Consider the following 27336-nt stretch of genomic DNA (forward strand, 5'->3'; position numbering starts at 1 on the left):
TTAATAAATAAGATGTTCAAAGAGCAGTGCAGTACATACACATGCAAAATATTTGCATTGCATGTTTCTTTTGGTGCACTTCTATTAGGAGGTATAGCTAAAATTTATTTTAAAGCTTAGACTCTTCAAATAGACTGTAACCAAGAAACAGCCAGTAGAATATAACCCAGAGATATCTAATAGATATTGATTTGTTATTAAAATACTGTCTGTCAGCTTGTTCATTTCTTCAAATTATTTTGCTATGAAACTGGTGGGAATTACACAGCTTTTGGATTATAGCATTATTTTTTAAATAGATTGTTATTTAGTATCAATTGTAGTCGTAAAAATACTCCAGATAAACTACTTTTTTTTAATACCTGAATAAATTTGCATTAAGGTGCAAAAATTGATCTGCAGACTCAGTTTCAGGTGCCATAATGTTACATTTCAATGTTCAGTGTTTTTCTGTTAGAAGTGTTGAACCAAGCACTTACATAAAATGAATATAGGGCTGTGTCTGGAATTCAGACTTTCTGCATTTTTACAGAATAAAAAGTGCACCAGTGTAAGAGCTACACAATGAAAATCCATTCTTGGAATTATTTTTAGGTAGTGGAGAGAGGATGAAAGAGGGACTTGCTCACAAAACACTCTGAGAAAAGTAGCTTAAAATTAAAGAACAAGTCACAAATCTGCTATGGAAAGCCATTCATTTCTAGAGGCAAAATGTAACTACTTTTACCTAGTGTGAGGAAATTTATGAAATTATAATGCACCTTACATTCACACCTGCAAAAATGTATAGTATCTTAAAAATTAACTCAATACAATTTTTCATGTGTCAGAATGTTTTACAATACAAATATGAAGTAATTTTCAGACAATATCTGCATATTTTTTAATTGACATAAGAAAGCAATATATGATGTGCTATACAGGCAGATTTTAATGATGCCCATGGTTAAAGCCACTTGTTGCTTTTAATCATTATTCTTTGGTTTATTTACTTTATAATATTTTTGGGTGAAATTTCTATTATGTAGTCTTTGCATCATGCTCTCTATAAATATACTTGGAAACTTCTTGTTCAGCTTAATCAGAAAGATATGACTATTTCTTAAATCAGTTTAACTTATAAGGTAATTGTGCCAGCAGATCTAACAATACAATAGATAATACTGAATTAAAGGATTGGACTCTTTTTAGGTGAAAACCATTATTTTCCTCTCACACTGTATGTCTCAGAAAGTTTTAATTTCTACCACAGGCAGCAGAGACAGGTGCCACCCCAAACTCTTAACTTTTTTTATTTCAACTACATTCTGACCCCTTTGATGCTAAAGGGAGTGATGCCTAACACAATGTCTTCCTCATCTGTCCTTTGGATTTTCTTTATCTAACAAAATATTTGTTTCTGAAAATGGATGAATCAAAGGGACAGAGGGTGTCTATGGTAGCACCAGCTATCCTGGTTATCCTGGATTCATTCCAGACCCTGCTGAATAGACAAGGTACACATCCATTACAGATTAAGTTGTGGATCAACACAACACAGGACAGACCTGGGAACAAAATTCTGCTTTGGATACTCACATCAAGGTCTCTTCTCTGCACGTGAATTGCCTGTAGCACAAAGGAAATTGCAGTTGCTGCTGCTAACAAGATGTAACTGTTAACAATGTTTGCAAAAGAACATTTCTCCCAGGCTTTCTATTAGACAAACATAGTGAAGACCTTGCCAATGGAAGGTGGTATTAAATTAGAATCTTTCATTCTCAGGCTACTGACCTAACAGTTAATGCAAACTCTTTTTGAGACAACATAATTAAGGGAAAAGGGATATTTAATTAGGATAGAAGTAGGAAAAAAAAAAAGTAAAACTTTAGTACAAGACATTGTATCTGCAAATACAGTACTGGAACTAAAAATGCAATACCTGAAGATTGCTAAGACTTGAGGAAGAACTCTAACACATATATTCTGAAACAAGGTTAAACTTGTGGAGAGCAAATTGTTTTTTGGAATGGCACTGTATATATATTTTTTAATAGCCAGTGAGTGACAGTTGTTGCAACCTTAAAATTGTTAACTAAACATCAGAGGAAGTGTTAAGATGTCATTTAACATTTTGAAGTTTTTACTTTTTGCATATAATTTTGACACATTGGAAACTAAAACTCATTCTATTAAATTATAAAATATAATTTTATAATATAAAATTATAAGTAACAAAATAATAACTGAATTAAGTGTGACTGAATACTATCCTTAAGTATTTAATGTGATTAAAACCTAACCAAGGTAAAATATGCCTGCAAAATTTTTCAGTATTTTTATATTTTTATATTAATAATTAATATTAATTGTTATTTATATTATAATAATATAATATATAATATAATAATAATAAAATAATAATAAATATTACCAAATATTTAAAATGTTCTGCCCTCATTGTCATGCAGCATAAAGAAGGTTTGTGGCTTTTCATTGTTAGCATTCAGGTGGTGTAGTAAAAATTATGAGTTTTCTTTAACGACAAAGATTACAAAAATTAAAAGGGATTTAAAGAGACAATGCTTGTCAAACAGTAAAGACACTGTGGTTACACACTCCTTTCCCTGCAGAGAACCTATTCAGAATGGTGAATAGGATATCAAGAGTATGTGGGAAATATCAACCTCCTGTGATTCATAAGTTGAGGTGAGATAACGCAATCTGTCAAAACCAGTTAGAAAAAAATAGAGGATCAAGAAGCTTTGCAAAGAAAGCTGTATTTATTTTACATCTCTTTAAAAATTTTAAATTGTTAAAAGAGGCCTATATATCCTAAGCAGAATTTATCAGGAGATGGAACAAAGATTTATATCAGATCTTGCTTTGAAAAGAGATTTTGATTCATTGGATGCAGTCACTAGTGAATAGAGCTCACTTCCTAGGAGGTGTGCCCACTCCATGGGTAAAACTGAACACCAGATCCAAAATGAAAAAAATATGTGACTCCTCGTTGAATCATTAGTCTGTGATTTCTGGATGATTTGGTGCACTCCAAAATTTTTTAAAAAATCTGCCAACAAACTTCATTAAAAAAATGACAACACAGAAGCTTGTAAGAATTTACATAATCCAAAATACTCTAAATATTTTCTACATCTCTTTCAGATATTTACTGAAAACAGACCTACAACACACATGCCATTACACAAACCCATGCTCTGTGTTAAATGTTGGCATTAGCATGTCCATGTAAATTGGTCAAGAAGAGCCTTGATGCATTGTCATGTATTTTTGAGAATATGGAAAGGAACAAAAGTAAGAAGCAGTCCCAACTTGGCTTGCCTTTTAACTTATCCATGCCATTTGAAGCAATATGAAATGAGATTTTTTTTTTCTCTAAATGGGGTGAATACCTTCCCTCTTTCATGCTTCAGGTGAAGGACACAAACAGAGATCATTGTCCAAGGGTCCATGAGCCATGACAATTAGTCACACTCATGACATGCTTTCCCAGGCATTTCAGCATTCCATGGGAGCTGCAGAAAACTTCAGGGATAAAACAGAGAGGAGGATGTGTGCCAGTGTGGTGCAAACTATAAACCTTCCATCTTTGCTAACAAATTAGAAAACAATGCTCATTTCAATTGCTGCCCAGTTCAACTTCCAACAGGTGATTTCTCATTCTGTCATTCTCCATGCAATGCAAATAGTTGTTGGAGAAGATTAAGGGCGTTGTTGGTGCTGTTTTTATGTACCACTGTGATACATATTGACTAGGCCAAAATTTACTCTTAACAGCAATTCCCAGTGGTAGATGAGCTAGAATGATTTATGCTACTTTATATCCCATGAGGCACTCCTAGAAAATAAAAAGATGCTTCCAGACAAATGAAGATGACAACTAGACTTACAGAACGAAAATGTGCTAAGTGTATTGGTTTTCCCCTAACACCAAATTTAACATATAAATTGAATTGGTTTCAAATGCCAGGTCATTAGATAACTGGCATACATGGCTATTTTCATAAAAGACTGACCCAGAAAATGAACAAATAGCATTTGGAAATGTCACATAGAGATAAACTGTGATGATTGCTCAGCTTTTCATATGCACTCTTCCAGGAGTGTGCAAATGTTACAAAATTAGACCCATTTTCTGGTGCCTCATATTTAATTTTTTTCTACTCAATTCTTTGTCCTGGCTACTTTATTAAGCGATCATATTATGAGAATTTATTTTCTACTTAAAGATTACAGGAAAACAGAGCCTAGACTCAAAGACTGTCACAGCTTAAGGCCAATTTGACAGTGTGGAGAATAAATGGGTTCAGCTACCTGAATATTTTAATCAGAGCCATATGAAATAACTAAGTGCTCTTAGCAACACAGCACTAACCAAAAAAAAAAAAAAAAGGTTCTATTACATGGAATCCTACAGAGCAAATCTAAAAATTAATTAACCCAAAATCCCCCTAATAATTACATTAAAAAATAAAAGATGTGAATTTCAGTAGATAATATTGTTTGTTTTCCCCAAATGAAATTATTCTCTCAGAAGAGAAGAAAATTTAGAGCAAAAACTCACTCCCGAACGTAATGTCTACAAGCATGGGTTTGTTGCATGCATGAAACATTCAAAAAACCTCTGAAATACAAATTTATATTCACATTTACCATCTATATTATGCAAACTGCAAAAGTAAATAATTCAAAGATGTGAATAACTGGTAAGTTTTCATAAATCATAGGTTTTTGCTTTTTCCTCCATTTGGTTTTTGTTGTGTAGTTTGCCTGTTTTTTCCTTTTTCTTTTTCTTTTTTTTTTCTGATAGATAGCCTCTTCAGAATAATAGCTGATTTCCAAGTGAAGAAATACTGCCTAAGTCTGAGCTACTACAATCTGATTCAGCCCATTTTGTTTCAAATGAAAACTAGACAGCACAGAAAAACTGTTGCATCATAAAAATGATAGAGTGTATTCCTGAGTGTTACTAATCATAAATGTCAGAGAGAGTAAAAAGCACACTATTTCAGTAGGATATCTGAAGATAAAGTCTGTTGGAACAATTTCAGTGGCCTTTCACAGACAGCAACTTTAGATTTCTAGGAATTCATAATTGTTGCCTGTAGGCTTTCCCTTTTTATGTCTGGCTATGTTGGAGCAATAGTCACTACACTTAAACCACAGAAATGAGGTGAACCTACAGGCTGATATAGCATAACCTATTGGAGAATGAATTAATGCCAGTAAAAGACTGAAATCATATTTACCTCTAATGCATGAAAAATGAGAGAATTTTAATGTATGTGTGGCAAAATCACAGAAAACTATAAAGTGAGGTAATAAAACCTTGTTTTGCTTTGATGTTTTCTCATATCCAAAAGAAAGAGATGTTTTTTTCTTTCTACAGTGATACAGTGGCTAGGATTTGTATATGCTAGTATGATACTGTAATACTACGACATTATGATCATATTGATCATAGATCTTAGCAATCATATGGAGAAGAAGTATTCTGGCAACCAGCTGTGTTACGCAGGGATTAAAAATGTATGAGAAAAAGTTTTCTGAAGTTTTTGTTTGTCTATTTTTTTAATATACTGAGAGAAAGGAAGAAATATCAACTCCTTTGGATAACATTACTCCTCCTGTTCAATCTAGAAACAAATGATTTTAAAAAAAGGGCTTATAATATAATTCAACATAGTTTGTACTAAGAAGAGAAATAGCACATTTGTTAAGAATTTTATACATTTTAAACTAGTTAATCTATGAAACATCTTTGTTCTGGTCCAATTTCCTTTACTGGAATCGTCTTTCCCTACCTGAAATGAAAATGTTCCTAATAGAGGATCCTGTGACCTGTCTGTAAATGTCATGGTAATTTATGAGCTTAGGTTAATTTTCAAGATTCTCTCTGGAGAGAAAGATAGTATTTTAGACTCTATATCCTACTTACATTTTTTTCCTGTGCTGTAAAGCACAGATACCTTTCTCTTTCAATTGACTATTTAGGGAGGCTGCGTAAGACATTACATTAGGTCTTTAACTTTCAGGTTCTTAAATTAGGTTCTTGAATTAATAAATGACATCTCAAGAAAACATGGGAGCCTCAGGCTTTGTATTATTAAAAGCAAAAGTGTTATCTATGCCATAAAGGGTAAACAGTCACTTGTATGAAAAAAATGAGATAAGCTGCTTGGTTATTACCAGGCCTATAATATCTATACCTTCACAATAAACACTGCGATATTTCATCTTGTAGTCACTATTTTTCAATAAAATAACTTTATTCCATGTTATGTTCTGTTCTTCTGGTGATAAAATTAATTTTATACCTCATTTGGCATCTGTATTTAACAGACAATTATTCTAGGAGCTAAAGTAATTTGCACAAATAATACTAATAAGGGTAAAGAGGAATGCTAAAAGAGAGGGGAGAAAAAAAAAGCAAAATTAAACATTTTGGCCAGTGTAGCTTTGGCCAAGGCTCTGGCAGATCTTAAAATGACAGTGGGTACTGAGGAGAAGCACTGAATGTTTTTTACTCAGCAGAAACTGTGAATAAGTTTGATTTAACTGAGGCAGAGAGGCTGCAAATTGATTTCTTGATTCATTTAGGACACAGTCAGGGGCAGCATATAGAAAACCCTGGAGAGAAAAGGACAGCATTATTGTTTCCTTCCTTAATAGGTGTAAAAGGTTGGAACTCTGTCAAGTGGCAGCAAGTTCATCTGTGTAAAAGACACTGCAAGGTATTTGCCCATCAGACACATCGATTGCTCGATGTGAGGCTGAACCACAGGTGACAGCCTCAGCAGCAGCTGGTGGCTTGCTGCCTCCCAGAGCTGGGGGAAGGAGATAACGGGGATAACGGGGATGCTGAGCCAGCCCAGCCCTGCTGCCAGTCACACTGCTGAGCTCAGGCACGCAGCCCTGACAAGCCACGGGGGGTTATCAGTCACAGCCTGCTCTGTCTTGCCCGATGTTGCTCCACGAACTCAAGAGGTAGTTAAAGATTGGTTTGAAATTGCTTCACAACTAGGGAAAACTCAGTTAAAAAAATAATCAAATTTAGATTTGTGTATTCTCACATCCCTCTGTCAACAGAGAAAATGAATTTAAAGAAAATAAGTTTTGAAAAACTAAGATGCTAAACTCCATGGTTTCCACATAGAAAACCCACCACTTTTATTTTTAAATACCAATATATTTATAAACAACGGTCATAAAATACCATTGAAACAACTTTCTGTATTAAAAAATAATTCAAACATCTGGCACTGAAGACACAAAGACTTAAAGATTTTTAGAGGGCATACCTCAACAGTAATGTTTTTAGGTCTACCCCATTAGGTAGCTAGCTATGGACATATAATAATAATTTACCACTATTTTCCATTAAAAATGTTACATATAAATATATATTTTTATATATAAGATGAGCAATTTGATAACATTTCCATTATATCACATATAAGCTCCCTATTTTTCAAACATAATTTGGAGTTGGTTTTGGTCATTTAAGAGCCACAACCTGACTGTACAGAAATAGACCACCAGTGATGCTAATGGTGTGTTAGATAACATCCCTTCTAAAGTTGGAACTTGTTTTATGCTTTGAACTTCTGAACTATTTCTAAAATGTAGAATATTTCTGTAGGGATATTTATATGCTCACGTTTTGTTTTCTAATAGTCATAATCCTCTTTAACTCTCCCATTTCTACTCCTGTGATAAAAAAACCAGGTTGCAATTGCAGCAGGGGAATTTTTTGCCAAGGTTTGAGTTTAGTTTGCCATTTTCTGATAGCATTAAGCAAAACCTATAGAGTTAAATTTACTTCATTGAACTCAACCTAGTCAAAGACCTCTTTCTATAAAGAAAGAGAAAGTCAGGAAAGATCTTGCTTATCAGATGGGTAAAGGAACTAAGCTCCAAGTACTTTCTAAATTGCATAGTATTGCCCCAGTCTTTGTGATATTTGATATCAGTTTGGAAATTGTGCTAAAATAATTTTCTTTCAGTTCTTTTGATCCCTCTGCTTCCAAAGCAGAAATAAATCCCACGGTTTGGTGATATTGTATAGACATTCTAAAGAGGAATGAGCATTTGGATTTATATGTAGTGATGTTGGAAGTAGTTCTTAGGCCTTGTATTAAAATGCTCAACAAACTCAACACTACACAAGAAAATGCCCTGTGACAAGGGATTAACTTTAGTCTTCAAAAAAAAACCATCTTCACGAAGGAGCTGAAGCCATAAAACATGCTGTAAGCATCCCAGTCACTCTCCTACCTTATCAGGCAAATATTCCTTCAAACCTTCTTCTCTATTGAACAAGTAGTAAATAACCTGGCAAAAAAAAATCAAATAGCTTTTTAATTTTTTTTTCATAGTTTGTTCAACTCACAACATACAATTTCTCCATTCACAGAACAAGAGGGGCTGACCAGGGGCAGGAAAAGTGACTGGTGTAAAAACAGAGGGAAAAGGCAGACTACTGTAAAAAAAGGTTAAACTATATGGTATAAACTGCAAACTATCCTTTAAGAGGATTGCAGAAGAGCAAGGTAGTCCTCTAAGGAGATAAAAAGGGGAATCTTAAAATTCATTTACCATTAAGTACAATCCTCCCCCGAATTCTCAATACAGAACAATGTTCTACTGAGAGCCAGTGAGAGTGCTTTTCAAGGTGAAGTGCTTTCATTACAGATGAATTATGTGCCCTGTATATTGAATCAGTTGCTGTTTCCACAAAGATTATAAATCCAAATAGACTGAACTGCAAGAATCCTGATAATAGATAATATTTTACTTTAAGATTGCCTTTTCACAAAGCCTACTTGGTGTCTACTTAATCCTAGCTGCAAATAGTTCAGCATCCAATTTGACATTAGTATTTGAAAAAAAATCAAGCAGTGTGATCCACAGATCACCCACCCACTTTTTCTGTTTATATGAACTGGATTTGTATGAGATAATCTTTTTCCTTCTCATTCTCATTCACAGATAAAGATATTCCATTGAAACATTTCAGATAATTTTATTAACTTAGAAATTTTCAACTTAGAAATAGCTCAGAGTTCAATAATTTTCTCAAGGTAAAATGTTTTGTTCAAGCATACTTCAATTTTAAGCTTTAGTATTTCCATATTTGCTTATTTTAAATTTTGCTGTTTGCATTCTGTAAAACTCATTGGATATCAAGCAAAGGAAATGGCAAGACATCCTAAGAGACAAATTAAGATAATCCAAAATCCTTTATGTCTTTCCTGTTTTAGCTGGCATGTTACCTCTTTTCTTTTGGAGGTTGTGCGTGAATGCTTTATACATTTGTTTCTTTTAGTTTTACCTAATCCTTCTTGACACTGTTTCAGCAATGAGTAGAATCAACACACTAGATTTATTCATTACTCTACAGAGTAGAGCTTATTTAAATGTTCTACAAAGAAAACTTGAAACCCTTGTATTTATGTTTTTGGAAAATGACACTTTCTATCCAGTGGGGATTTTTTTGTTTTGTTTTCACATTGCTATGCTCTCTCTCTTAGCATGGATAATGGTCCTGGCCCCTTCCCAAAGAGTGGGATTTCTGTGCTGTGTTTAAGATTCCAGAGCACCATGCCAATATGCTGTCCCTGTTTCTCCTCCTTTGATTCTGCACAGTGAAGGTGAAATAGTACAATAACATAATCAGCATTAGCGATGTATATTTGGAGTCATATTTCAGTTAGGGGCAAAGAGGTCACAAAAGTAATTTGAAGGAAAATGAGAGTGAAAATGTACAGAATTTACTTTCTTGGCTGACAGGCATTGGCAAGAGCAACCAGAACTCAGGATTAAAATATTTTTTTATTGTTCTTTTGTTTACATGTTTATCTGCAGCAAAACTGTGAGACCAGGGAGTTATCCCAGTTTATCTCTACTTGAATTTTCAGCCAGTTGTCTAGATACTTTATCCTGATTTTTGTTTAACAAAGCACTGGTGAAATTATGATGAGCTACTAAATGAAGTTCCAATCCAAGTAAGAACATATCTGTATTTTACAAATACCCTCCATTCATTACACTGGCATGCAATGGCCTTTGTGAAAGAAGTGAATTAGACTCTAGGTTTCTGAGTAGTCTTTTATTTCTGTGTCCAGAGGACAGAGAATTTCATTAAAATTAACACTTACAGTGGAAAGCAAACTAGGCTATAATACACATAATACAAAGTTCATATGCTCCCTAAGAGCCTTTGAGAGACAAAAAAACCAAAACACACAACCAAAGGAAAACCCAAACCCATATATATATAGGAAGTTAATAATTAGAGGACGCTTTCTAATAAAAAAGGATGTTTTCCATAAGAGACCCCTAAAAACTCAGAATATGCTGAATAGCAGAGGAGGTTGGAAAAGGGAGGTGAGAAGAAACCTATCATTAAGGCAACTGCCCATGGTAACTCATAGAGCTTTTGGGACAAAGCAAAACCTACTTAAAATCACTAGAAAAACCAACCCATCTGTTATCATATGGAAAAACAAAGAAATTTTTGATAAGCGGCATATCTAACTGTTCCGTTTTCTTTGATTACAGTTAACAATCTTTTTATTTGTCTGAATAGGTTTTCATTCTGTTGCCTCTCATGCCATTTATCTACTGTTTACAAGTCTTTGGCAGGAGATTATAAAACAACCTAAATTACTGGAACGATAGGAGATAGTCAGAATGACACAAAATGTAAGTATAAGGATAAAGTCTGATAGCATGATGAGCTCCCATCCAGGAAGAAACACAGATATCAGTCTGCTCTTCAAATTAAAAGTGCAGGGGAAAATTTTGAGGTTCAATATCCTGTTGAAAGCTGGTATATGAACTACAACTCAAGAAAACAATGAAATAAAGCAGCATAAAATACAATAAAGCTGTAGTGGCAATTCCCACGTGAGCTGTTCTTTTTGGACTTGCAGGATTAAAGTAAATAACTGATGTACTCAGGAATCTCATGAAAAAACATACAGAATTCATTAATTGAGGGAATTAAATTATATAGAATTTGTTTTCTAAGTCATTTGAAGTTATTGTTAGATTTGATGATTAAAATGTCCCTGTACATTTACTAGTGAAATGTTCCCAAAGAATGTTTATTATATTTATTCTTACCAATGCAATTTAGGCAAGTTGCAATGCAGCAGGCCTGGTTCATGATTTCAGTCTACCCAGTTGCTAAATGTGGTATAAAGCAGAAAGTTTGAGGAAGGAGGGCAAAATTAAACAGACAGAAAAATAAAATTGTTATTGCTCTCAGTGGGTGATCTCACATCAATTCTAGGTAAAAGATTTCCAGTTTGTGATCAAGAAGTTGAGAAGCAGGTAATTGTCTGAACTAAGCAAATATAGAGTTATTTTTTATTACTTTTGTCACATCCATCTTGACACAACCCAGCATACCTCTTGATTATGCCACACTCTTAATCCAAAAATATGTAGCGCCCCTCAGTAATCCACACTTCCCATGACAAAATTTTGTGGTTTATTATAACACATTTTTCAACAGAATTGTCCTTCAGTTTCGCTGTTCCACTTCTTGTTACCTCAGTGCCTCTACTGCAAACTATGTGAACTGGCAACAATTGACTCCAGTCCCATTGTTTTCAATTGATTGCAAAATTCCAAGTGTGCCATCCTCTCTCTCTGTTAAATCCACATGACCTTTATGGACCTTAACAGCTCAGTCTGAGGAATTTTTTTCCAAATAAATTCTTAATAAATTAATAACATAACTCATAGCCTCTCAACATAGAAAGGACTACTTTCCCCATACCCTGGATTCTGTTCCATTTCATTCCCTTTAACTTTTTGCTTGGCTTACTGTCCCACACGCAAATACTTCTGAGACTGCATGGGGCAATCAAATTTTTAACTAATTAAGGAACTGACACTTTTTTATTAAATATATATAATCCATTGACTTTATAGACCTAAATAATTTAAGCCCATTACTGTCTGCAGGACATGAGTTCTGGCTTTTGTAAACTAGCCAATTAAGTCTTTGTCCATTGAGTTACTATGGAAAATTCATGGACCTCCCAGTTTCTGTTGGCTTGCAATGAATTAAAGTCAGAAACTCAGACAGACTCCTGAAAGAAGGGGAATTATGTGGATGAAGTTACTTTTAAAAAGTGAGCTATCCATAGAAATCTATTACAGTAATTTCTTATGTAAGAACTTATTTTGGGGATAAATTTAGTCATTCTGATTTAGTGAATCATGGTATCTCTGAAAACTCGTGCATATTCATATGTTTATATGCATTGAAGTTATCCAATTGGCTCCACAGGAACCAAATGAAGCTCAATAGACTGATGAAGGAAGTTTACAAAGGAGGCATGTTGATGTCCAGGTCCAGGGCCAGGAAACGGCTTGAAAAGTATCCACTCATTAATGAACTCTGGAGTGCTATTTCCTCAAAACAAATTTCCATGTGCCATTGTGAAGGGACTAACTTTAAAAGAAGCATCCTAAGTCTTGAATAACACTTTTAAAAAATGAGTGTGTGCATCTATGAAGAGGCCTCCTAGCTCCTATCTTGAGATTTTATTAAAACATTACTTCCCAGAGGAAATTCCCCCATGTGTCTCACAAACCTAATAATTAAAGCAGTAAGGGATGAGAATCACAATCCATGCTTTTTCTTGCTGCTCTTCTTCATGAATTGCTGTTTGAATTTACAGAGACATATGAAAGTTTCCAATAAAAATTGGCAACTGGTATGACAGAAATAGTCCTGGTCATATTTTGCCAACTAAATAGCATAAGACTAAATTTTATGGGCAAGTTTCCAAGGTTAAACTTTAGTTATTATATGGTCACTTCTATTTAAGAAAATCAATATAGATAATGGTATTAAATTAGTTGTATTAAGTCCATTTTACCCATAATATAACTGATTTTTTTAAATTTTTACATTTCAGTTAGTTTAGTATTGGTGGGTTTCCCTTTTTTGTTTTTAGGGGATTTTTTTCGGTTTTTTTTTTTTTTTAAGTTTACATTATTAACTTTTTTCTTATTCTTTTTCTTTTTCTTTTTTTTTTTTTTAAGTCTACATTGTTTGTTTCTTTATCCTTTATTCTTTAGAACTTTTTTTTCCAGTAAATTATTATTTCACTTTTTATGCATTATTATCCTGGAGCTCTTAGCTCCTTAAAAATGCATCATCTGTGAACCAGTTGGTTATATGCAACTTAGTTCGACTCCCAAGACTTCTGCCTCCTGCTTGTCAACACTTGTTCTTCACTTCTGCCTCCTGCTTGTCAACACTTGTTCTTCATAGGTCTTTGAAATCTTCTCAGATTACTTCTGCCTTCCACAAGCTCTGTGCCTTTCTTGACTGCACAGCTCCTTTTGGTAGAACATCTTGGGCCACTTCATTATCAACATCTGATAACATTAATTTATATGGTTTTCTTAATCTTTTCTCTTACTTGCTTTATTCTGGAGACTACTTTGACCACACAGTGCCCCACACTAATGTCACAGCATCAGCACCAGACTTTATTGGTTTTAATATTCTTTTGAAACAACCGAGAGTACTTCATACTTAACAGATGCTCTGCTGATTTCTCCAAGACATGAGTCTCTTGCATTGAATCTCAACAACTCATTAATATTTTAGATGAAAAGACACAAAACCATCCTATAAGTAATATTTCTGAATAACTTCAATTGAGATTTACTGGATATATCTATAGATTTTATCTAAATATGGTTTCTAAAACTGAGGAGAAAACTGAAACATACAAAGGATTTGTCTGCTCTTTTCCGAAGTCCTGCTCAATAGAACTGTGTACAGACTAGGAGGGAAGTTGTCCTCTGAATGCCTCTTGTGGACTCAAAATGCCCTGGCTCAGCACACTTGGTGCTCCTTTCTGATGCAGGTCTGACTCCATGTATAGCTCCTTCCTTTCTTAGTCACTGCATGAAAATGAAGCCTTGCATTTTAAACATCTGACTCTTCCAATATCTCACTTCTTGTCACTTACTATTCACCATGATTCCTATCCTATTAAACTCATCCTAGACAGGATTTACTTTTTGCTTGAACTCCTCCTGTTTCTGCCTGTCTCCCCCACTTGCTTCTTGGCTTGAGAAGCTTCTTCAACTGAAAGAAAAAGTAGATGATGAAATGTAAAAATTTTGGGTCTGATTGTGCATTTTAATACTCCTATAATACATAAAGTCCCGATGATACCTGCTCAGTTGGAGATACAAAAGCTAAGGCTACAAAGTACATAAGAGCTCTTGAAATTGGCAAAATTACCCTCTGAATGACACACAGAGACTTTGGCTCAACAATATAATAGAGAACAATTTATTTTTTACAATAGGCTTCAATGAAGTAAAATATCAAAAGAAATCTGCACAGAGTGGTCTGTTTGAGAGATAACATTGAGCAGAGGAGCAACACAGGGTCATGCAGGCAACGAGGGGAGAATGACACACAAAGATTATAAAGAGGGAAAAAGATGCAATAAATTGTTATTGCAGATGACCTACAGCAGTAGGGACAGAACTGACAGGTGAATAGGTAATTCATTAAACTTAGGTGCAAACAGGAAAAGTTTTTAAATGAAGAAAGGGAAAAAAGTGGGGCGGAACATTTAGTGCTTCAGCTTCCCAGTGAGAAAGGAGGTTTCAATGTAGACTAAAAAGAGGAAGAGCCATGTTGTAGTAAGGTAAAAACTGGTTGGAAAAGGAAAGGAATTAATGAAAAGTTAAAAAATCAGAACAAAAAATATGGACAAATAAAAAGAATAATTTGGCCAGCTTCTTAGAAGTCTGGGTGTCTGGCTTTTTCCCATCAAGAGCATTAGTCCAGAATCTAAGTAATCTTGACAGCTAACAATAACAATTAACTGAATTAACATTGCCTGAATTTTGGGGATTTCTCTGAGGTCTTTAGCCTTGTGGAATTTTTAATCCAATTTTCCATTGCTGTCACACTTTTTTTTTCTTTCCCCCTCTAAAACAGTGTAAAACTTGAAGAATTACCAGAGTGTAAGGAGCTGTGATAAAAGTGTGCTGAAAAAGCAGCATGTGTGGGTATTCAAGCCACCAAATAATAGCTAGGAATTTTTCAAAGGCTCTTTCCTATATAGATATTATATCTACCTTATAGGAATCACCCAAAAACAGAGTGAAACCTGAATAATGCCTTTTTAAAAGGCAAGTTTCAACACATAATCTAGGGGTGTTCATGAAATTCTTATTAATTGATTTTTAATCAAAGGGAATTAATAATTAATAAGAAGGTCCAAAGAGATCTTATTTTGATTCATGGTAAGGGCTATGTTGAATGATAATGGAAGGATAATTAATATTTTCCCTCCTCTTTATAGGAAGAGTTGCATGTACCAAGTAACAAGATAATAAGAGAAATTTTTTTTATAAGTATGCAAGTAATTAACAAAAATTATGCACTGAGATATTACAAGGTAACTTAATGATGGAAAGTGAGGTCCAAGATATTATGTAACTTAGATTTTATTTTTGCTTAACCTGATACTATTCTTTGATATTATATCAGAATACAGGAATGTCAGAGGTATCTAAAGTCCCATATATCCTTTAATAAAACATTTTAAGTCAAGAATTTTCAGAGAATGAAATATCGATAGCTAGAAACTTCATTCTATTTTCATAATTTTCTTTATATAAGACTCTCATGAAATATTATTTCATTTAAAAAGAAACAAGCACACTTTGAAAATCTGATGGGCTTTGCTGAAATCTATCTGGAAAATTTTATTCCATACTTTGAAATACAACAGAAAAGAAATAATTTTTTGAAATTTTTGATGGGAAATTGATTGTACAACACCCTTTATGTTGCCTGATTGACCTAATGTTCTGCTCCTATACTGTTCTGATTACCTCAGTGCCAAAAAAAGTGCTTAAAATGTTTAATTAAATCAAATAAGAACATTGCTGGATTAATATGTATTTGATATGTGAGAGGTTAGAAAAGTATATCAGCCTTTAATGTAAGCACAGGATGAGTGAAAAAAAGATACATTCTTGGTAGCAAAGCAGAACAGTGAAATATTAAAATCAGGAGTGAGGGACAAATCTCTAATTATTAAGGCCTAGGAAAAACTGGAAATGAGGTCATTCCATTGCAGGAGATAAGGGAAGATTCATCAGCTGAGTACTAGATTAGGAGAATAAAGAAGCAAGAAAAATATTATATTTTTAGAAAGTTTGTCAATTACATACTTTCCATCTCTATTTCTTACTATTCTGAAAAATATGCATACCCTTCAATGTGATGTCTCTTTCAAAAACAAGGCAAATTCTACCCTTTCCTATCTGATACAAATGCAGACTCTCTGAGGCAGGTGCATTATTACAGCAGTTTTCCAGCTGACTTACCCTGAGGTGGTGCACAGATTTTTTTGTCCATGAATTTAAATCATACTTTTAAATTGAATAAGTTGATTATGTATCAGAGCAGATTTTCTAGCTTGTTAAAAGTAATTGTTCCTTGCTTTATTTACCTTGATGTGTTTTATCAATAAGTAGGGAACAAAGTAAGCCAATGAAAACTTTTGGAAAAAATGGCTTTTTTCCTCCCGCTTTTTACTTTTTTCTTTTTTTTTTTTTTTTTTTTTTAATGTAAAGATATGGTTTCCTTAACTGCTTGGATGGCTCTACTTCCTTCACTATTTATTTACTTTACAAATGAGTACTGGTATGTTTCCTGAAATAGAAGCATTAATATCAGATTTCATTCTGGTTTTCCGTTGACATACGCTGGTTTATTTCATGTCAGGGTGTTTCTAATTTACCTCATGTTATGTGGAAAATTAACACTAAAACCAAACCCAGAAGTTTAACATAAGTCAAATTTTAGCAAAGAGCATCCTCTTAAATATCAAAGCTTCTTTTTATCTCGTGTTTGGAAGAATTAAATCTTCTCCAAAACCGCGGAAAAGGTGCGTTCACTGCACTATTAGTTTTAATATACGCAAAGAATAATTATGAATTAAAGCTATAAAAGGAACCAAAATCCTAAAGAGAGTTTTGGAGCATTTTGTGAAGTGCCATCCTGAAAATCATTTGGCAAACAGATTCAAGCATGAATCACAGAATGTGGTCCTTTACATCATTATGCTGACAAGTGGTTCTTCAGTACTGAGTGGTATCCTGCAGAGCCGAAAATGTTCCAGTAGGATTTGCCCAGTGAATCAAACATCTTGTAATTGGATTTGCTACTTGCCTACAATAAAAAGCAAATGCCAGAAGGCAAGAATTTATGTTTGTACTGTGTACATGTGTTAGTCTTCTTAATCAGCAAAATATTTATGCTAAAATACACGTGTTTAGCCATTATTTTCTATAGTGCAAACTATCTTAAAAATAAATAATAGTCCCAGTTAAGGAAAGCTGCAATTAAGACTAAATGCTTGCTTCTTTTTACTGTAGAGAGTGTAGTGTATTACAACTACTGGCATAACTGAATCTTTTAGTGACTCAGCATCTGTTCACCAAATCAATTTTTACATCAGAATAAAACTGTTGAAGCTATTGAATGAACGCAAAGAATGAACAAAATTTCTCATAAAGTTAACTTCTAAGGCATTTCAATTTCTCTTTTGCTAGGAAGCATTTGGACTGAAGTAGCATTTAGCTGTATGGCAGAAAATCTGTGAAAAAGAACAAAATATAGTCATTAATTTACCAGTGTTTAGACAAGAGACACAGATATTCTTCTAGTTCATTTTTCTTCCCCCAAAGAAAGTGAAGCTGGAATACCTGTGTCTCTTGTCTGTGAAACTATTCAACAGATAACTTCATGCTTCGGTTAGTAACGTGTGGAAAATCTGTGCTTTCAGAAGAGAAGATGCCACATCAGCCAGGGAGCAATCCTAAAGGTTTAATTGCCTCTGGGGAAATCCACTGCACCTCTGTGTGTGTGTCAGTATGATTTTCTTGGCAATACTTGTGGGTCCCTTTGGGGGATGTCAGTAGACTCCAAATGAAACAGTTACTTTATTAATTTATGATGTTGCAGATTTAATTTTAATATTATCTTAAAAAACAGTAACACAAACACTGACAGAGAAAGTTTACAAGAACATTGGCTTGCCTTTGGCTCAATCCCTATGCAGTGTATACCTTGACTTCCAAAGGTCACCTTTGTAGAGCAAAAGCTGTCTGACAGAGTCCTGGCCAGCAGAAGTTTATCTTTACACACACACACACAATTTTGTTGGTGGGAATGGTGTGGGTAATTTTCTTTGTACCCACAGACTTTTTAGGTGGGTTGGGTCATCTTTTCAAGGTCTTTTCTAAAGGAGCTCAGAGAGATTACAACTTGGGTGTGCTGCTTTGGGCAGGACTGAAGTGTTTGAGGTTTTGCTTCCAAACAATGGAATTATAGGATCGATAACAGTGAATGAAATGATTTTTTGTTTTCATAATAATGAGAATCTTTTTTCACAGAATCACAGCAGTGAGTGGCAGCAATCCCCTAAGTCTAACACAACAACGCTGCACCACACACAGAAATATTGAGCTGGTCCCAGCTATATATATCTTCAGCAAACTTACAGGTCAGCAATCAATTAATCAGTTCTAAAAATACTGATAGATCTGAGTTCAAAAAAGCAAGAGACTGGTTACATCATCTTGTATGGTCATGGCCATCAGGAAATAAGTATTGTGAAGCCAGTTTTGCATGCCAATATTCAAATGGAATAAAATACCACCAACAGTCACTGAGTTTAATTCATTAAAGGGCTGTTTCTCAATATCGGTTTAATCACGTGTATTGGTGATTAATATAAGGAATTTTCCACTACAGAAACGAGAGTTACTATGATACAGCAGAATTAGGTTGTAGAACATACAGTATGTTACCACATCTTCTATGCTATCTCTTTGACTTGTGGGCTGAACAGATAAAAACTCTACCTCTTATTTTCTTTAGTCACTGCAGGAAATCTCATCCTTTACCTTAGCCCTCTTTCCCCTTATTTTAAACAAATCTGCTACCTTTCCATAGAGTTGCCATAGGTTTTTAATGGGAGACATAGGATTTTGAGAAATAAGTAGCACAATCTAATACTACAAAAGGTGTTTTGAAAATGGACTGACATCTAGCTACTGCTTGTTATGCTTTGAAGACTATTGAAAACTGAGGGTTTTGTCAACCAAAATGACATCTGGGAGTTCTGTACAGTGCAACAGATATTGTAGTAAAACATGGGGGATGTGCTATGTTAATATATATAAAGCAATAAGATTTACATGATTTCTAGTGAGTCTGTTCTACATTGATTAAAATCCACAGCCTTAAAAACACTAATCAACTAAAAAATTAATTTCTCTAAGCTATTTTGTCCATGTATATCTGACAGATAATTACACTGTTAATTCTATATGAGTTTGAAGGCCTTCCCTAATGGCACAAGGGTATATTTGCAAAATGGAGAAAATAATGTGCCAGTTAGAACAAAGTGAAATTTAAACACATTCATAACATCAAAGTAATTGTTCTCCATGTAAGTGAAGTTCTGGGTGACTGGTGGACACACATACATCCACACTGTGCTAATATGCACTACCAGTCAACGTAATTCAGTCAAATGTCACGTCAAGATGCACATAAAAGAAAACATCTCTCAAGGTTAAAAAGTAGCTTTTAAAGTAGCTATTTGTGCAGCAGACTAGAAAGACAATTGTTGATATACCTCTAATTAATTGCTGCAGAGAACATTACAGTTAGATGCTAGTTCTGATAACCACATTATAATTAAATTCAGAATACTTGTTAGATGTAGCAGTCCAAATTTATTTTAAAAAGAAACACGTGTGAAAGATCAGAAAGTCAAAATAGACTACATTAAAATATTTAGATTCAATAAAAATAACAAACATTATTAAACACTAGATTAACCATAAAGAAAAGAATTCAGGCAGATAAGCTGAGAGGCTTGCAGAAAAGGTGCCTTGAACTACAGCAGGACTGGTGTCAATTTTATCCAGTCACAAAAATCAATCAATCAATCATCAGCCAAACACAGAATATGTTTGTATAGCAAACAGCAACTGTGATTGCATTTAGTAAAAATTAAGTTCAAATAGCAAAATGAATTCTTGTAAATTTAAGTCCTTTACCTTCACTGCTGCTTTTTTATAAACTTAGTTAAAATTCACTGTCACAACAGTGCTTCCACCATAGTTAGAGTTAGATATGGCATGTTTATTCCTTAGGAGTTTGCTATGCCTTTTTCTAGGGTCTCCAAATAAAATACTGAAAATACATGAAGAATGGAAAACGTACTTTAAAAAAATCTCGGTACTGATTGCAAAAGACCAAATAATAGATAAAATCAATGAAAAAGTGCAGAGCTTTAACACACCAAACCTGTAAACATTATTATCCTACTCTCTGAAATTCAGCAATGGTAAGAAGCAACAAGAACAGGATGAAATCAACCACTTTGCACATGCCAGAATATTTTATCATTGCTCTGTAAAGATTATAAACTCAAAACCAAACAATCAAAGGCACAAAACATATGCATTAATTAAAATAATTGTGATATACATTATTACATATTAATAATTCCCTGGGAATTCCAGAAGTAATACAGTCTAGATGTCTACCATATTGTGCCAGGTCTAAAGTTTTCAATGAAAGTGAGTCCATGTCTAGGATTTTCTGGAAAAAAGAGAGCAGTAGCACTATAATACACTAGGATCCCCAGTATTCAACCACATTAAAAGCAATTAGGACAAATAGCCAGCAGACATACACAAATAAACAAGTCTGTAGTGGAGAAATATGAAAGATTCTATTCCTTTAAGCTTTCTATAACATGGTAATCTGTAGGGGTTAGTTAAACATGCCCTTTCTTCTTTATCCTATTCAGTGAAAATTAAAGATAACAACATACAAAGGAGACAAATTTCACTACAATCATAATAACACCAATGCATAAAACAGAACATGCAACTGAAACAACATCATATTAAGGCTGTTCTTGAGATAAGAAATGTTTCAGAAGTTGCATATTAATGAATTAGATTGGCTTACATGAATTATTCCTCGTTGTTTGCTTTATGTTATTAAATCAAGCAAAGACAACACCACCAAATTCCACAAAAAGAATGTCTTTCAATCTAGTTTTTTGGTTTTTTTTGTTTTTTTTTTTTTTTCTGGCTGAGTACTTTCAAGGACAGAGAGATTTGTTTTTCTCAGGGGTCACTCTTTCAAAATTGTGCTGTAAATAGGATCACCACATATAGGAGATGGTTCTAATGGTCTCTAGTTTAGGAGTATCTACCACATTCCTTGTTATCATATTTTGGTGTTTTGTTACCTCCTAACTAAAAGGCATCACTTATATCAAATCATGGGACTTTTGTTATAAAAGCAAGCTCATTGTTCCTTATTTTTTGTCACCTGCACTGTAATCTTTGGATTTTTTTTTTTTTAGTGCTTTAGAAAGCTTTTGCTTGTCTCCACCTTTAGTCCTTTATTTTCTCCACCAACAAATATATGACTTCACTGTATCCCAGAAGCAGTAATTCTTAGACCTCTTGTTCCGTCCATTGTGCAATGTTAGGCAGTAGTAGGTATTATTTTGCAATGTAATTACATGGCCATAATTGAAAAAAAAAAAATTAAAACAAAGGGAACTCACAGGCTACCGGCACACCTAAAATACCATCCAGTTTCAAATGGGGACAGGATGTCACTTAGTGAAGATTCCAGAATAAACCTAACACAGGACTCATCAACTTTTTTCCAAGAAGGTAAATCTATTTCTAGTCTACAGGAAACTTGTGGTTTTCATTGGGTATGAAAGGAAGATGCTGCACTAAAAGTTTGAAAAGCTGTAGCCCACTTATTACAACTGCAATTGATATTCTCATTAGTCTGTTCTAAGTATCAGTCTTTGTCATTGCAACCCACTGCATGTGAGAAAAAGTGGAAATATACTTCCCAAAGGACACTAGCAGAACAGTGGTTTCCATTTCTTTCTTTCCCTTGGGAAATTTTTAGCGATAAATCATTTTTTCATCTTTGAAAATATATTTGTCTTTTTTTTTCAGTGAGAAACTATTCCATTAAAAGTTATCTATTTTTGCATATTACTACAGTGCCCAAAAGCTCAGTGCTTATACTAATCCTCTCTTTTGTTGCATACTATAATTATAACACAGAGTACAAGGTCATTTCCTTTACAAAGACCATAGCAAATGAGTGTAAAACAAGAGACAACTGATGGATAGGGAAAGACAGGAAAGTACAAGGGAATAACGAGGCAGCACTAGACATAGTGATAGGCAGCAGTCTCAGCACCTCATCACCCTACACACTGTGAGCCCTTTTCCATTTCTTTTTTCTTTAAGTAGGTATTAGTGAAATTTAGATTTCTAAAGAAAAGACTAAAGGATGAGGGAATAAGAAATTAGACTCTGGATATTTTATACGAATCACTTCTGAGACTGAGCTACAATCAGTGGAAGAGAAAGAAGGTTATTGTTTCACAAGGGAACAATGGCATTTACAAAAAAATGGCAACATGTGCTGGCCAGAGGCTGGAGGCCGTCTCTCAATGCCAAATGAGTAGGATGATGTTGGAAGCAAATAGGCTTTGAAAGGTCCTGAAAGTAAAGGTAAATTGAGTACGTTTGATGTAGCAGAGGAGAGAAAAACAGAGATACATGTAGATCTCAATTCCATTAAATAGCTATATGTTTTTTAAAGGAATTTGCCTATCATCTGTATTTTCAAGTTAAAGTCTTTTTACGCACTAACAGTGTTTGCAACATATCAGAATCTAAAAATGTTTACTCGACCCCAGTTTGTGTGAGACCTGACGCTTGACTCCATGTAACACTGGGTATTAACACAAACTAGTAAAAAGGAGACACCAAAATGGTCCAAAATATTAATCACACAATTTATGCTGTGTATGTGTAACTGCTGAGCATATTGCAGGAAGGTGGCCAACAGCAGACCAGCGTAGCCATATTCTGCACCCTCACTCTGTTGTTGTCTATACACAGTGTCATCAGACGAGTTTGATAAGGACTGGTTTTTTGACATTCACTCTGCATGAAATACTGCCCCATAAGCCTGAGATATTTTTGCCGAATAAGGTGAACAAGCATCCAAAACAACAAAAAAAGCCTAGCCAGAAATATTTGCTATGGCCCAGACTGAACACCTGTCTCCACATATAAACAGTGATTGAAATACATTTTTCTATGATTCCTCAGAGTAGTCTCTTTGACTGTTCAGCTTTTGTTGTTTGAGTTGTCTGTCCTTTGGTATTCACTGCAATAAAATGAGTGGTCCTCTTCAAGGTTATTTGTGTGCAGATTACTGCTTAGTGTTAAGTACACCCGTTGCATAGAGACTCTCCAAGGTCTTTAGGCCTTTTAAACCTCACTCAAGCCTTATTTCAGAGCCAACTTGGGCTTTTTTCGCTTTTTCTTCCATGCCACAAATATTATTCTTGCAGCTATCGGAAAATAAACAATTTTTTACAGGAAATTGAAACAAGAGGGTATCCAAATCACATTTTTTCTATTCAAATTTGATCTTGCACTGCGACAGGTTTGCAGTCAAAAAACCACAAAATGTGCAGAAATTGGAATGTACACTTCAATTTCTGTGGTTCTATTTGACTTTACTATTAGAACTCTTCCTCTCTCTCTCTCTCTCTCCCCACCTACCTCTCTTTCTCTGTCTCTCTTTCTCTCTCTCTGCAGACTACATTTTGACAAACTGTTGTCCAACATCATATAAAGTTGCTGGAAGGAAATAAATAGTTTTCTGTATTATCTGTCCATCTTTTTAAGCAATTATGGCGTTTCCCATTGGATAAGGTTGGGTATTTATAACATTAATACTTAAATCATGAGTTTAAAATATATAGATTCATATTTTATCCTGGAGAGCTAAAAGACTTATGGATTTTTCAGGCCTAAGGGAAATGCATCCAAATTTCTTTTTCCAGTGTGTTTTACAATCTGACTAGAATGTCACAAATTCATAAACCAGACTGCTCCTTTATATGAAATGTTATTCTTCAATGTTAAAGCCTTGAAAAGAATGGCTAATGCCATTGTCAAATAGGATTTTAAGACTTGAAATGTGTATGGTATTTTCAAAATTTTCCTTTTTGCCTCATAGAAGATGGCTATTCCTAACTGAGCATAAGATTATATTTAAAATTCAGTTTCCTTCATTGTGCCAAAAATCACTGAAATTTCAGTAGTAGCTTATAGTTTGTGAAAAGCCTTCATTTTCTGAAAGTGTACTTAGTGCAAATTAAACTAGCTACAGAAACATACAGCTTTCAAGATGCATTTGCTCTTTGTCAGTTTAACTGGAGACAATAATGTCAGAGGTGGTAAAATCAGTTAAGACAACTTCTATTCACAGAGTCACAGAATCACAGAGTATGCTAAGTTGGAAGGGACCCACAAGACCCTGGCCCTGCACAGTGCCATCTTCAAGAGTAACGTCATGTACCCCAGAGCATTGTCCAAACACCTCTTGAACTGTCAGGCTTGGTGCTGTAACCATTTCCCTGCGGAGCCTCTTCCAGTGCCCAGACACCCTCTGGGTGAAGAAGCTTTTTCTAATATTTAACCAAAGCGTTCCCTTACACAGCTTCAGGCCATTCCCTTGGGTCCTGTCCCTGGTCACCAGAGAGAGGAGACCAGTGACTGCTCCTCCTCTTCCCCTCATGAGGAAGCTGTAGATTGCAAAGAGGTCTCTTCTGAGTCTCCTGTTCTCCAGGCTGAAAAGAAATGACCTCAGACACTCTTCACATGGCTTCCCCTCCAGACCCTTCACCATACTCACAGTCCTTGGAGGATGGGCACACTCCAATAGATTAATGTCTTTCTTATATTGTGGCACCCAAAACTGCACACAATATTCAAGGTGAGGCTGCCCCAGCGCAGAGCAGAAAGGGACAATCCTCTCTCTTGCCCAGCTGGCAATGCTACACCTGAGACACCCCAGGACAGAGTTGTCCCTCCTGGTTGCCAGGGCACTGCTGGCTCACATTCAACTTGTCATTGACCTCAAGGTCCATTTCTGTTGCCCCATCCCAGGTGCAGGATCTGTCATTTCCCTTGTTGAACTTCCTACTGTTGATGATTGCCCAACCTTCTAATCTTTTGAGGTTTATCTGCATGGCCTTCCTGCCTTCAAGGGAGTCAACAGCTCCTCCCAGTTTTGTACCATTTGCATACTCCCTTAGTATTCTTTCCAGTACTGCATGACAGTCATTTATGCAGATGTTGAAGAGTGCAGGGAGGAGGATGGAGCCCTGCGGAATCCCAGTAGTGACAGGTCACCAGTAAGATGTCATCTCCTTCACAGTAACCCTTTGTGCCCAACCCATGAATGAGCTGCTCACCCAACACATGATGTGTTTATCTAGCTGTGTGCTGAAAATTTTGTCCAGAAGGATCCTGTGAGAGAAAGTATTGAAAGGTTGTTGAAATCCAAGAAGATCAACTGGCTTCCATTGATCAACTAGGTGAGCTACCATGTCATAAATAGAAATGAGATGTGATAAGCAGTACTTTCTTCTCATGAAGCCATGCTGGTTGTGACCAGTTACTGTGCTGTCCTCCAGGTGTTTTTCAATATTTCACAGAATAACATTTGCCATAAATTTTACTAGGAAGTAAGACTGACAAGTCTAGGGTTCTCAATCTTGTCCTTCTTGAAAAGTCGGACCACATTCACCAGCTTCCAGTCATCTGGGATCTCTCTGCATTCCCAAGACCACTCAAAAATCATCGAGAGAGGCTTTTCAATGACATCAGCAGATCTTTGAGGATTCTCAGATGAATCCCATCAGACCCTATAGATTTGTAGGGATGTAGCAGGACCAGCAGATCCTGCACAATTTTGGGGTCAACTGGAAGCTGATCATTCTTGCAGTCATAGTCCTTCAGCTCAGGGTCGTGGAAACCCCTTGGTCTATCATCCATGTTGAAGGCAGAGGCAAAGATTGTGTTAAACACCTCTGCTTGTCCGTGTCGCTGTTTGACCAGGGAAGAGAAAGTTGTCGATTTTTGTTTCTTCTTCATGGTACCCTATCAGGCATTTTGCTGAGCTGGGAAAGTGGGTAAGAAGAGGTTAAAAAAATATCTGCATCACTCCATTTCAGCTGCCAGACATCAGGGCTACCAAGGCTAGATGCTCACCCTTAAGGCACTTCTGTGACTGCAGCTCAAAATGAGCCCTGTCTAAGCAGAAACATACAATTATTCCAATCAAATTATTCTTAGGCTATACAATGCAATTACCCAGCTTAATTTGAAAGATGAATTAATTGAAGGATTATTTTCCTTTTTTTTTTCATAAAGAGTCCCTGTGTAGGATATTCATAAAGAAAAGTTAAGGATTTGACTTTAATGTTAAATACTCTGAAAGAATGTCTGTTTTAACCAGAAACAGACTTTGTTTCAGAATTTTAATTTTGGGGAGCAGAGGAGGTTTTTAACACTGCAAATCAACTCTTACATTAACACAGAATCAATATATAAAAGTAGAAAGACAAAAGTGATGCCTTGTCAAAGTTTACTTTCTTTTTGTTTTCATCTTTCACAGATTAAGATTGACTGAAAGAAGGGTTCAGCATGAATTTCTCTGCATTGCTACATCTCATGGTGATGCTGGTTCAACTTTGGCCTTGCTCTCCCAGCACACTGAACTCCAGCATTCAAAACACAGTTCAGTCTTTCACAGCAGCTCAAAGAGTGAAACGTGGCTGGCTGTGGGAGCCTATTTTTGTAACTGAGGAACAGATTTCACGGGATCCTGTGTATATTGGACAGGTATGATAAGTAATGATTCAAGGACAGTGCAATGTTAGATTTACGATGCTGATTAGTAGTTTCTACCCTGACTTGGAAGACCAAACATCTCCAGTGACATGGAAATGGCAACAAACATAGAAGGAGGAGATCAGGAAGCTGTAATTAGGCAGTGCTACATCTCTCCTTTCCTATGACCTCACCCAAGGTCAGAGAAGTCCGAGAGCTGTAAGCCATGGCAGTACCAAGGACCTTCCTTCACCAAGGACTGCTGTCAAGGAAACTTCACATGCATGCTGTTATTAAAATTAGTTCCATACACAGCAGATGAAGGTATAAAGCTGAAAAGTTCCTTTCTTTCTTTCTTCTGAATGAAAGTGAAGTATTCATTTATCAACATCTGGCAATTTGCTTTTGCTATTTTTGGCACTGCATCAAAGCAACCACACTGAGTGTAGTGTAGTTTACAAACAGTATTTAGCATGATTTTCTATTACA

The 27336-nt window shown here is 35.2% G+C and overlaps 1 protein-coding gene across 3 annotated transcripts in view; it reads left to right on the forward strand.

Annotated features, from left to right (window-relative positions):
• The window catches only part of CDH19 (cadherin 19), a 116019-nt gene that overhangs the window by 48533 nt on the left and 40150 nt on the right, over positions 1 to 27336 (forward strand). For all 3 annotated transcript variants that reach the window (XM_085052466.1, XM_085052467.1, XM_085052465.1), the window contains one exon: positions 26633 to 26859. In XM_085052466.1, coding sequence (XP_084908592.1) covers positions 26662 to 26859 — 198 coding nt within the window. In that variant the 5' untranslated portion in view covers positions 26633 to 26661. The remainder of the gene's footprint in view (positions 1 to 26632; positions 26860 to 27336) is intronic.

This window comes from Lichenostomus cassidix, chromosome 2, assembly GCF_008360975.1.
Source record: "Lichenostomus cassidix isolate B80296 chromosome 2, HeHo_3.0, whole genome shotgun sequence".
Taxonomy (NCBI): domain Eukaryota; kingdom Metazoa; phylum Chordata; class Aves; order Passeriformes; family Meliphagidae; genus Lichenostomus; species Lichenostomus cassidix.